The sequence below is a fragment of the Crocuta crocuta genome, unplaced genomic scaffold (assembly GCF_008692635.1).
Source record: "Crocuta crocuta isolate KB4526 unplaced genomic scaffold, BGI_CrCroc_1.0 scaffold92, whole genome shotgun sequence".
Lineage (NCBI taxonomy): Eukaryota > Metazoa > Chordata > Mammalia > Carnivora > Hyaenidae > Crocuta > Crocuta crocuta.
Window position 1 is genome coordinate 5015022 of NW_027528804.1, and position 14017 is coordinate 5029038.

At 37.7% G+C, this 14017-nt stretch overlaps 1 protein-coding gene across 1 annotated transcript in view; it reads left to right on the forward strand.

Moving 5' to 3' along the window:
• The window catches only part of ARHGEF38 (Rho guanine nucleotide exchange factor 38), a 121195-nt gene that overhangs the window by 29901 nt on the left and 77277 nt on the right, over positions 1 to 14017 (forward strand). The window contains exon 2 of the mRNA XM_077755769.1: positions 5441 to 5628. Within this exon, the coding sequence (XP_077611895.1) occupies positions 5441 to 5628 (188 nt within the window). The remainder of the gene's footprint in view (positions 1 to 5440; positions 5629 to 14017) is intronic.

The window sequence follows — 14017 nt, forward strand, 5'->3', positions numbered from 1 at the left end:
GTTGAAGAAGGGTCTAACAAGTAAGCATTTTTATCTGTCCAGGATTCAACTTATGAAAGACAAATGGGAGATTAGATATTGAGCAAAATGGCAGTGCCTGACAACTATTTTGTCTAGATATCAGGCAAATGGCAGTGCCTGACAACTATTTTGCTATTATAAAGAGTAAAGATATAGGGGGTGGCTTGGTCAGTTAAGCTTCCAGATTCAGCTCAGGACATGATCTCACAGTTTATGAGTTCAAGCCTGCATCGGGCTCTCTGCTGTCAGCGCACAGCCCTCTTCAGATGCTCTGTCCCCCTCTCTCTGCCCCTCCCCCACCCACGTGCACATGCATACCCTCTCTCTCTCCCTTTCTCAAAAAAAAAACATTAAAAAAGAATAAAGACATACATGTGTATATATATGTATATATACACACACACACACTTATGAAAAAATACTATATACTGTTAAAGTTGAAAAAGCAATATTCTGGTTTCTCTTCAGATCAAATAATCTTTTGCTTTTTACTAAAGTTGAAAAAGCAAGTTGCAGAAGAATATGCACATGAATCCATTATTACAAAATAAAAATTTAAAAACCAAAAACACAAGACTAACTGCTGTATGTATGAAAACAAGACTAACTGCTGTATGTATGTTTGTATGTGCATGTTAGAGGAACGTTACACCCTAAATAGAAATACGGCTAATGATACAGTGAAAATGATATTACAGATAATAAATAGGGATTACATCCAATAATAATAGCAAACACATACACAATATCTATTATACTGCCACACTCTATTGTATTTAGCTAACATTAACTCATTTTATCCTCATAATCACTTTATAAGTCTTTACTAATGGTTTCCTTAATTTACAGATGAGGACGTTGACACACAAAGAGTTAAATTAGTTGCCCAAGGTTACAGATCTAATAAACATTAGAGATGGAGTTGAAACTCAGAAAGTCCAACCCACAGTCCGGACACGTAATCCCTACAATATGTATTATTTTATAATTTGAAAAGAAAATAATAAAGCAGTTACCTCTACTTCAAATCCACCCCAAAGCAGCACCAACAATAGTAAAAACAACAGAGCAGAAAGAGTATCCATAAACTCTAAGCAAAACTTGGGCCATCACTGCAGATTGTCGTCAGTCCTCCCCAAGTATGCTCTTACCTTTGGGCACCTTTTCATCTTCCTAAAAACCATGGTTCTCCCCACCTGTACACCCAACCCAAGGAAGCTGCTCAGGATTCCAAACCCCAGCTCTATCCTGACTTTCCCCAGAGTGCAGCGCCTCTACTTTGTCTCCTCTTCCTCTTCCGTCTGAACATGGCTGTCCATGTACTTCAGAGACTTTCAGTTTCCTGAACAAGTTGATAACTATAAAATAATGGGATCATTGTTTCTCCTAGATGGTGGACAAGTTTGAGAGTATAGAGGAATGAACCCTAGCATGCCAATGCCTATAGAAAACTAATACTTAGATTGGTTTAAAGATCCCAAGGAGCTTCCACATACTGCTGTTCATTTAATTCAGTCTTCATAAGAACACTGTGAAGGTTTTCCATGCCTATTTTACAGACAAAGAAACTGAGACTCTGTGAGGATAACTAACTTGTCCACCATGTTCTTGCTGCTAAGAGTGGCAGAACTGATACCAAGTCTGATTATTCTTTCCCCAAACTGCAGCCGATGAATGCTACCAATGCTACCCCAATGCTACCAATGAAATCAGTGGCTTCAATAGTGAAAATTGTGATCACTGCTGGAAAAATGAAGCTTGAGGTGCAAGGAATAGAGGAAAGGAAAGGAATGTCATTTATATGCCAAAAAACAGTGAATTTTGTTAAAACCATCTAAATGGACTTTTAGCCTCGACTTTACTTTTGCGTTGTCATAGTCTTTTAGTTTATGCTAACTGCTGGACAATATTCATTTCTAAAGCTCTAGTTTTCTTTCTTTCCTAAATACTTAGCTCCTCTGGTGCTTTATCTAGAAATAAATTCATTACAGGTGAATATTTGTAATATTCATGTGTTATAGTTTTTTAAGTAAAAACAGTATAACTACCAGATGCAAGGGTTTTTTTTAATCTATTTTTTTAATTTGCATCCAAGTTAGTTAGCATATAGTACAACAATGATTTTAGGAGTAGATTCCTTACCCATTTAGCCCATCCCCCTCCCACAAATCTTCCAGTTACCCTCTGTTTTCCATATTTAAGAGCCTTTTACATTTTGTCCCCCTTCCTGTTTTTATATTATTTTTGTTTCCCTTCCCCTGTGTTCATAACAGGTGCAAGTTTTAAAGGTAGAAAAAGATCTTATAAAAACTACTTGTACCACAGAGCACTGTGGAGACTTTGTTGGTTTAAGAAATGCAAACATGCAAAGTGCTTAGAGATCCCACCATAAAATGATACAAGTCAGGTCTTTGTTCCTGTAATAAACTTGAGTCAAGAGAGCAAATAGGGGCAACTGGTTGGCCAAGTTGGGAGAGGTGACTCTTGATCTCAGGGCTATGAGTTCAAGCCCCATGGTGGGTGTGGAGTCTACTTAAAAAAATAAATAAATAAAGAGCAAACAAAGTAGCTCATATGGTTGCTCAACTGCAAATTCTCTGAGAATTTTACACCTGAAGGGAGAAGTTTCTGAAGATGAGTATCTTGACTTATTTCAACCACCATGACCCCATAACTTGGTTCTGAACAAACTGTAGAGCAGTATTAGAAAATCTAAGCAGTTAAAAAATTTTTTTACATTTATTTATTTATTTTGAGAGAAAGAGAGAGAGAGAGAATAAGCAGGGGAGGAGCGCAGAAAGAGAGAAAGAGAGAGAGAGAGAGAGAGAATCCCAAGCAAGCCCTGCGTTATCTGTGCAGAGCTAATCAGGAACCATGAGTTAATGACTTGAGACAATAAAACAAACAAACAAAAAAACAACCAAGAGTCAGACAATTAACTGACTGAGCAACCCAGGAGCCCCTAAACAGTTTTCAACTGATAAAATCTGATACTGGACATTTGAAGTACAGCAACTGGAAAAATCTGTGAAGTTAGTTAAATTGATATAATAATTGAGTCCTGGAATTTAGAACTAAAAGGAACCTGAAAATGTAGTTCAGAGATATTTCTTTGCCAATGTTCAGGAAAGACTCCTTTCTCCTTGCTAGGCCCCCAAATAGCTAACAGATTATTTTAATAAAGCACGAAAAGTTTAGAACTTGGAAAAGCAGGTATCAATCAGAATAGCTTTTCAATAGTGTTCCTTTTATTTTGAAGGTAATAAGCAATAACCAGATACTATCTGAACTGGTTTGTTAGCTCTCCACTAGTGAGATTTCTTTCTATGAGCTAATTCATATATACCAGGAGAACACCAGTGGCTCCCCACTCTGCCCTGTCAAGGAGGCTTACAAAGGTCAAGTTGTGTATACAGCCTGCTCACTGCATCTCTCCTCATCAGTGACCTGCCTTCCTCTTTTATATCCAAAACAATTCCTAATAATGACACCAAATTATAACTTGTCCTTTTGAATTTGGGGTGCTGAGAGGCAGGCTTCTTCTACTTCCTAGTAAATATTAACAAGCATCCAAAAATTCTCATAACATAGCTTAAGATATGAAAGCTTCAGACCAGCTCATGCATTCATTCTCACTCCTTAGAGAGATTTTTCTCTTTTTATAGAATGTATTTAGACTATTTCTTTGGTACCAATGTCCTAAGCCATGTAACACGTGTGCTCTTAGATGCCACTTGTCCAATCCATCTTCCTTCCCAATGAAGGAAGAATAGTTACTGGGCAAATGATCTGGAAACATATTCACCTGCAAGTCAGGGTTGCTTAGAGATCAGTCTAGCACACCTTCTAAACTAACACTGGAATCACCTTCACAGCATCCTCCATAGATGTGTGATTTTGGAGCTTCTGGCTGAACCCCTAGAATGAGCAAGCCAGGGAGAGAGGAGTGCTCTCTTCACATTGAACTGTTATGTAGAACCTTCTACTACAATGATTTTCCAGTTGTCGCCTGGCTTTGCTTCTGGAGTCCGCTGAGAAAATATCCTCTCTTTATGTCCATTTCCATATTCTGTGACCTGTGTCCTTCCCCCCACCCAACCCCATTCAGACCTTTTTAAGCCCTCTTTGAAAACTACATTCTCAGGAAGTGGTGTCAGCATTGAAGAGGTTTCACGTATCAGTTACTAGAATCACATTAGCTTTAAAGGAAATGAAATTACTTCTGCAACTGCAGAGACTAAGAGGAAAATTAAGTTTGTGATGACTTCCAGCTTGAAGCAAATGCATTTACACACGCACACACACTCTGCCCTACTATCTGTCATGGCTCTGATTTTATCTGTGACCTAGTTTGTAGCTTCCAAAACTTTACACTGCTACTATGGGAAGCTCATTCTTGAAGATATTTAGCTTCCTTACATTATACTTGATATAAAACTTCGACTATATGTGAGGCTTCCCATTTATCTCAATATCTCATCAGCACTGTGACTTTTTTTTTAAATTAAAATTTTTCATTTGGCAGCTCAAGAATTTTGAAATAGTAAGATATGCATGATACTGAAAATGGGCCATGAAAAATCTAAGTTGAAATGTATTTAATCCACCAGCTCCTGACTCCCATGGAATCAGATTGAGAACTGAGAGAAAAATCCCAATCACATGCAACTGTTTGCCACTTCATTGAAATTTGCATATTACCCACTGAGAATGAGGGGAAATTATTTTTAATAATTTTTTGTCAGAAACAAAATTGGAAGGTGTTCCACTTATTAATTAAAAATCATCCCTTGATTTGTTTTTTTTAAAATCATCTTTTGATTTAAAATTACATGTATCCAGAAGTTCTGATTTCTATACATTTTATCTCCAGCCTGAAGACCAGGTTTATAATAAGCCTAATATAGTAGCAATGAGATATTTTTTAAAAAAATTTTTTTAGTGTTTATTTTTGAGAGAGAGAGACAGAGCATGAGTAGGGAAGGTACAGAGAGAGAGGGAAACAGAAAATCCGAAGCTCGCTCCAGGCTCTGAGCTGTCAGCACAGAGCCCGATGTGCAGCTGAACTCATAAACTGCAGTATCATGACCTGAGCCAAAGTCCATCGCTCAACCGACTGAGCTACCCACATACCCCAACAATGGAAGATTTTAAAGACAAGCCATGACAGTCAAGTGTCATTCAACTGACTTCTACTTAGAAGTATCCACTCTCACGTTGCTCTCTCTTGTTGCTCACAGTTTCATAGGATTCCAGTTTTAGGGCGAACTACCACTCATTTCTTCCTAAGGACACACTCTGAAGACTCTCCTTCCCTTTCCCTTGCTAACAATAATCCTGCAGTGGCATTGTTTATAACGAAGGGACAGGAAACCTCCGCAGAAGGTCTCACTTGTACATCCATCTTCTTATTTAACAGAAAAGATGACTCCACAGGCCGAGTGTTCGGCAACTGAGACTGTAGCTCAGGAAGAAGAGCCTCAGATGCAGAGAATGATGGCAAAGCGTTCGAAAATCATCAAGGAGCTGATGCAGACGGAAAAAGACTACCTCAATGATCTAGAGCTGTGTATTAGGGAAGTGGTTCAGCCCTTGAGAAGTAAACAGGTAAATGCGACTTTGAGGGTCCCTCCCCCACTCCACCGTATCCTAAATGGGATCACCAGCACCATGAAATCTAATCACCCAAGTGGTAGTATCTGCTGCAGGGCGGGTAGAGTGATGGGCCCTTTTCCGGGAGTCCCAGGTGTGGGGTGATTCCAGGTATCATCAGACTCACACTTCTTGTGTCAGCAGAGGGACACCTAGAGTCCCTCCGTGTGGCCAAGGAAACTGTACTCTAAAATTCGGGGGAAAGGAAGTTCACAGTTTCCATCACTTTGAAATTTCTAGGTGTCCCTTCTTGGATTCTCATGGAACTGATAACAAATGTGAGCAAATAGGTTTCCAGCAGTTCAGGAACAAAGCACGTGATCTAATTCAAAGATAATTTAGGATTTGGAAGAAAAAAAATAGTGTCCCTTCCCCCTCTACGTTGAGAGCTCAATTAAACTTACGATTATTCAGCCAAGTAAAACTCAACATAGAAACCAACCTGAATGTAAGGGAACACTTGAAGTGTTTATAAGTTAATCATGTTAATCAGTGTTTATAAATTAATCTCCTCCTTTTTAATCAAGGGCTTTTCAGGACAATTCTTGTAAGGAATTAGAGTATAGGTACAAAGATACAGGTGTACATACACACACACACACACACAATTTGAACACACATAAATCACACGCATATCTGTTTCTTTTCATTCACTCAACACATTTATTAAGTTCCTGATACATACTTGGCCCTGTTCCCAGCACTGGGGTTACAGTTCAGTACAAAACAAAGTCCTTCCCTTATGGGGTTTGCTTTCTAGTGGGGGAGAGGAAGAGTCAGATAATAAATAATAAATGAGTGAATGAGTAAATAAATAAATACAAATTAAAATATATTAGATGGTGTTAAGTATAACAGAGAAAACTAATGTACGGATGAGGACTGGAGCATGGGCACAGAGGGGTGATGTTTCTATTTCATTTACCATTGTAAATGCATGTCTTTCAAAAGGGGGACATTACAGCAAAGAACTGAAGGGGGAAAAGATGCTCCAGGCTGAGGGAGAACAAGAGCAAAAAGGAAGATAACCTGAGGAGTGATAACCTAATCATCAGGGTGGTAAATGGTCCTCATACAGTATTGAACCGATATACAAAAGCATAAACTGCAAAGTCAAGATGATCAGAATTCCACTATTTAAAGATGGTTACCATTCACATGGTTGGGAACATCCTTTCAGGCATGGATTGGGGCATTTATACACACACACACTTTTACATAAATGTAACAAAAACTACACACGCTATACTATAACATATTTGTTTCATTCAGCAATCTAGATTCAGAGGGTATACACATGTAGCATTTTGATAAAAAAATTTCCAGCTGACAACCAAAAGGTCCATACCATTCTAATTTTCATTTTTATTAACAGTGCTTGAGAAGTCAAAATACCTTTTTATATGTTCATTAGCTATTTCTTTCTGTCTCCTGTATATTGATTTTTATCCCCATATTGGATCATTCTCATCAACATTACCTGCTGTCCTAAAAACATAAAAGAAAAGAAAGAAAGAAAGAAAGAAAAACTCTCTCTTGACTCTAAAAGTATTGGCTATATTCTCTGTCTTTCTCTTTTAAAATTGAACGTGAAGGGTGGCTCAGTCAGTTCAATGCCTGACTCTTGGTTTCAGTTCAGGTCATGCTCTCATCATTTTATGAGTTCAAGGTCCATGTCGGGCTCTGTGCTGACAGGCAGAAGCTGCTTGGTATTCTAACTCCCTCTCCCCATGCCCCTCCCCCATGTGTGCTGTTTCTGTCTCTCTCAAAATAAGTAAATAAACTTTCAAAAAAATTTTAAAGCTGGATGTGAAATGTTTAATATATGTAAAACCATGTGTGATTAAGACATTTCAAAATAAGCTCAGTTTACCAAGAATCTGTCCCTATGATGAGTTAATGATTAATATTTTAAAAAAGACAATGTATAAGAAATGCCCACCTTTGAATTCATAACACATTTTTGTATCAAGTGGAATAAAAAGTTTTTTAATATGCAAATGTTCTCAACTTTAAACCATCTACCACACTGGTGAATTAAACTGGCCCCCCTGATATATACACCATTGCTCAGCTGTAATCTTTTATATGCACTCCAATCTTTGTTTGTGTTTTGGCTTTTGTTGTTTTTCTTATTTTTTGCTTCCTGTGTAATCCTTATGAGCAGTTTTCAGAATTGGTGTTTCAGACCATGTAAAATAAAACGTTTCCATCATGGTGACATGATGTCAGTTTATTTGGCATGTTTAACTTTTACTCTTCAATACTTTGAATTACTGTTCTCACACTTCTAATTCCTATTTCCTCCTGTTATTCTATTCAGATTGTTTACAGCTTATTCATGTTTCACTTCTGGTACTCGTCTCTTTGTTTAGATATCTTTTCAGTGCTCTCTGTCTGGCCTCATTGTGGACTTTGGTTTCAGTCTAGTTGTCCATTTGTCCTCTCTACTAATGTTGAAATACTAGTTATTCAGAGCTGTCTCTGAGTTTTCTTGNTAGACGCTCAAGGGATGTCTGGGTGGCTCAGTCATTTAAGCATCTGGCTCTTGATTTCGGTTCACATCATGATCCCATGGTTCATGGGCTCAAGCCCCACAACAGTCTCAGCGTGGACAGTGTGGAGCCTGCTTGGATTTCTCTCTCTCCCTCTCTTTCTGCCCTTCCCCTGCTTGTGCTCTCAATCTCTCTCTCTCTCTCCCTCTCAAAATAAAACAAACAAAAAAAGACTTTAAATAGATGCTCAGGAATTCAGATGGAACATCTGTGAGTGCCAAGGTAGTTAATTTATGCCCTGAGTATATTAACTTTACCACCTTTTTGATGTTCATTAGCTCCTTCATGTCCTCACTTCCCTTCTCACCGTTTAAATGCCACAGTCTTTGTACACAAGCCGCCTGTCACCAGTTAGTGTCAAAATGTATAAATTAATAGAGACAGTGTTTATGTAACCAGGGGAATGATCTGCAAACCCTGTGGGGAAACCTGAGACAATGTTAGTAAAGAGTATGCGTGTACAGGTTAGAGTGGAAGAGACTTTGGGAAGTCATCTGGTCCATACCTTTTCTCTTGGTGAGAAGACTATCTTTGCTCTATTGTACCTTCTCCATGTCTTCTCTCTGTACATCGGATTCATGTCTTTTCAGTCCCAGAAGAAACAAGCTAGTTTAGGGGAGTGAAAATTGGAAGGAGGAAGTTGACAACTGAGGGAAGTACTAGATTATTTGAGTGAACTTGCATGAATGAATCAGTGTATTAATGAATGTCTAGCCCCAGCCCTGAGTGGCAACTGTTCTGTAGATGATCATGTTACAAATCTTAATTTTAATGTCAAGCCTTTTCTATATACAAAACTTCACCTAAATGAAATCGGGATCAAATTCAGTAGTTAACATCTTCTTTAATAGCAGCATTGTGAGAGGTTTTGCAAAGAAGGCAAGAATTACTAACAACATTCAGTGTTGAAACATTTAGTGGGAAAACAGGTTCTAGTTACTTATTATCTAAACAGGGCAATAGGGGAGATTGTACATTTTTGGCAGTAAGTCAAAATAAATCCAAATCAGAGCAAACTAATCTAACAATGGAAAAGAGTTTTGTAAGGAAAGGTCCAAAAAGTAATTGAAACAAGAAGTTGGAAGAATCTAAATACATGCTTTCATTTTTATTTGTTTTCAAATATTTCTTTAATTTAAAAAATTTGCATAATAAGAAAAGTATCAAAGATCTCAAAGACACAATAGTATCTTATACTTACTCAATTTCCTTCTCTAGAGGCAAACGTCATTATTGGCTTCTTTTTACTCTCCCAAGGGGATTCTATTTACAAATGTATATGCTTGAATGCACATTTAGTAGATTTTTATATATGTAATGTTATATTTATATATTTTGGATTTGCTCATATTACCTACTTTTGTGAATTATGAAATTCTGTGTTTTCAGAAAGGACAAAAATAATCTATAATTTTGTGTTGACAAGAGTTCAATTGGAATTTTCTGTTAAAATTTGGATATCCCGCATAACAGTGGGTTTGTAAATAATTTTTAAATTTTTATTTATTTTATTTTAAGAGAAGAGAGGGTGCATGAGCATGAGCAGGGGAGTGGTAGAGAGAGAGGAAAAGAATCCCAAGCAGAGTCCATGAGCAGCGTGGAGCAGGATGCAGGGCTCTATCTCACCAACCGTGAGATCATGGCCTGAGGTGAAATCGAAAGTGGGATGCTTCACCAACTGAGCCACCCAGATGCCCAGTTAAAGTTTATTTATTTTGAGAGACACAGAGAGAGCACGAGGTGGGGAGGGAGAGAGAAAGAAGGAGAATCCCAAGCAGGGGATTCTGAGTTATCAGCTCAGTGTCTGATGTGGGACTCAAACTCACAAAACTGTGACCTGAAATCATGACCCGAAATGGTGAGCCAAAATTAAAAGTTGGATGCTTAACCGAATAAGCCATCCAGATGCCCTGTAAATAATTTTTATTAGACAGAAAATATAGGAGAAAATAATCACCTATAGTTCTACCACTTAGAAATAAGACACTTGTGGGGATGAGCACTGAGTGTTATGTGGAAACTAATTTGACAATAAACTATTAAAAAAAAAAAAGAAATAAGTACTGTAAATACAGTATTTCTGTTTATTGATTAGGCATATACAGACAGACCCAAACAGTTTGTGAAATTGGAATCATACCATATATACATTATGGAATTTCTTCTCCCTAAAAAATATATTTACATGTTTTATTTTTAACCACATATAACAAATATTAGTATAAATGGAAAGCATTTTCTTTTATTTATTGGGGGACCATAAATTTGAGGAGCACAATATCAATGCCCTCTCTGGATGTGGAGCGCCCACTGGGAAAATGGTGCCCACCAGTGTTATCATGAAGGTCTAGGTGAGCAGTGGGGTGTCCAGTGACATGACGGCAGGGACTATGTTATGTCTAGTAATTGATCCATATGTCATATGTGACATTTAGCACACTGTTTTTTTGACATGCTACCATACTCTCTCTCAGGGTCTGAAGAAGATGAGGCAAGTCCTAAAATAGGGAAACATGAAAGATGGGGAATTAGAGAGGACAAATCCCTAACTTGTCTTCCCCCCCCAAAGAGACAGGGAAAGGAGAGAACCCCAGGGCCCAGGGCATTCAACTTCCTGCTCTGCTTCCCACCCCAGTGAGGTTGCTACAGTTTAAAATATGATGTCAGCCCCGATTCAGAAACTTATGCTGGAGGGAGGCTTGCCAAGACCCCAGAGTCCAATATAGATTAAAGCATCTCAGAAAGGAGACTGGAGGAGGGGGCATAAATGCATTATAATAATGAAATATTGTTCAAATATTGTGGCACCATAAAAATCTATACACAACAAAAAGATGGCTATAGCCCAATTTGTGTCCTATTAATGTAAGCTATAGTCACTACACTTTAGTTTGGTAAATGATTTTTATATCCCTTTAGCATTTGCTGTGTTTTTAATGGCCCCCTCCTCACCGGAGTAAGCCCATTGCTATTTTATATAAAGGGGATTGTAGCTTCAGCACATGTTCTAGAAATCAGTTAGGCTTCCATTTCCTGCCCTCTCTTCTTTGAGGTTTCTAGTTGGACATTCCTGGTGTCTGTCTTGATGGCTCAAAGGTGGCTTCTACCTCAGCAGTGTCTAGCCTCTGGCCGCTATGTGAACGGTGCTCCTGTGACTTACAAAGGACACAGATCTGTGCAGCGAGGTTCAGCGGGACTGCCTGCCTGGCTCTCAGTTGTAGTTTTGGTCCTTGGATGCACTCTTGGAGGTTATACTCAATTCTATCTGAATCCCTTCCCCACCCTTCCCGCCCCAACCCAGCTCCCATCAGAGAAATTCAAACTTCCCATTTCCCCACAGAGAAGGATTCAAACAATGTAATGAAATTTTGCTACTCTCCCTGAACAAAGGACAGAATTATAGTTGTGAACTACAATTAGTTCACTGGAACACAAGATAAAAAGAACCAAGACAGAACTATTTTATCTAGTAACTATTAAAATATACTCAGCTTTCCATAGAGAGATGGTGGAGATGATAGTCAGAGCTTCTTAAAGCTATTTCCTAAAACTGGCTGCATAAAAAATAGAGGAAACCATAGGTGAGCAAATCTATTTTGTCATGAATTGTTAAGTGTTCTAGAATGACTCTTGCCAAATTGTCTTCTGTAGCTGTCACCTTCACGAAATGACTCGTACTGTTGCCAGAAGTAACGGTCATTCATTTTTGCTTAATAGGCAACCATGCAATTTTTTCTCTCTTGCTTTTTCTCTGTCACCCAGCTACTTTTTTTTTAAGAGTTAAAATTTTAGAGCAGTTTTAGGCTCATAGCAGAGTTGAGGGAGTAGGTACGAAGATTTCCCATATAATCCTTGCCTACATATGCATAACTTCTCCCATTATCAACATTCCCCACGAAAGTGTCCCATTTGTTACATTTGATGAACCTACACTGATACATCATTATCACCACAGTCCATAGTTTGTGGTTCATTCTTGGTATTGTCTATGGGTTTTGACAGATATATGATGACATATATCCATTATTATGGTATCATGAAGAGTCTTTTTACTGCTCTAAAAATCCTCTGTGCTTTACCTGTTCATCCATCCCTGACCCCAAACAGTGGTAGTCACTGATCTTTTTAACTATCTCTGTAGTTTTGCCTTTTCTAGAACGTCCCAAAGTTGAAGTCATACAGTGTATACAGGCATATCTCATTTTATTGTGTTTTGCTTTATTGTGCTTTACAGTCATGTGTATTTTTATAAATTGAAGGCTTGTGACAACCCTGGGTCAGGCAAGTCTATGGATGTCATTTTTCCATCAGCATTTGCTCACTTCATGTCTCTGTATCACATTTTGGTAATTCTTGCAATATTTCAAATTTTTTCATTATTATTATTATATTTGTTCTGGTAATCTGTGATCGGGATTATGACTCATAATTTCTTTCTTTCATGCATCATGACTTTGGTGTTGTACTTAAAAAGTCATCACCATACCCAAAGTCATCCAGGTTTTCTCCTATTTTATCTTCTAGGCATTTTTAATTTTGCCTTTTACATTTAGGTCTGTGATCCATTTTGAATTTTTGTGAAGGGTATAAGTTCTGTGGGTTGATTCACTTTTTTGTGTGTAGATGTCCAGTTTTTCCACCATCAGGTTTTGAGAAGACTACCTTTGCTCCATTGCATTGCTTTTGCTCCTTTGTTAAGAATGAGTTGACTACATTTGTGTGGGTCTATTTCTGAGCTCCCTATTCTGTTCCATTGAACTATCTGCCTATTCTTTTGCCAATACTACACTGTCTTAATAACTGCACCAATAGTAAGTCTTGCAGTCAGGCGGTGTCAGTCTTCCATCTTTGTTCTTTTCAAAATTGAGTTGACTCTCCTGGGTCTTTTGCCTCTCCATATAAATTTCAGAATCGATTTGTCAATATTCACAAAATAACTTGCTGGGACTTGGATTAGGATTGCACTGAAGCTATAGATTAAGTTGGAAAGAACTGACATCTTGACAGTATTGAGTCTTCCTATCCGTAAACTTGAAATATCTCTTCATTGATTAAGTTCTTTAACTTTTTTCATCAGAGTTTTACAGTTCCCTCCACTAAGTCTCGACCTATTTTGATAGATTTGTATCTAAGTGTGCCAATTTTTGGAGTGGCAATGCAAATGGTATTGTGTCTTTAATTTCAAATTCTACTTGTTCATTGCTAGTATACAGAAAAGCAACTGACTTTTGTATATTAACCCTACATTTTGCAAACTTGTTATAATTATTTATTAGTTCCAGTAGGGTTTTTCATGGATTCTTTTGGATCTTCTACATAGACACCATGTCATCTGTGTGCAAAGTCAGTTATATCTTCCTGCTTAATCTGTAGACCCTTTATTTTCTTTCTTATCTTATTGCATTAGCTAGAACTTCCAGTACAATGTTGAAAAGGTGTGGTAAGAGGAGACATCCTTGCCTTGTACCTGATCTTAATAGGAAAGCCCAAAGTTTCTCACCATTAAGTATGATAGTAGCTGCAGGATTTTTATAATATTCTTTATCAAGCTGAGGAAATTCTCTATTCCTAGTTTATTGAGTTATTATCATAAATGGGTATTGGATTTTATCAAATGCTTTTTCTGTATCTACTGATACAAGGCACACATTAGGTTGTTTAAAAGAAACTGTATAGCATATAATAAATTTGTGCCTCATTCTCATGCTATATTTGGAACATTAGAAGTCCCTGCTAGACTGTAAAACTAACATAGGGAAAAGCCAACTAAATCCCTCTCTTACTTCCAC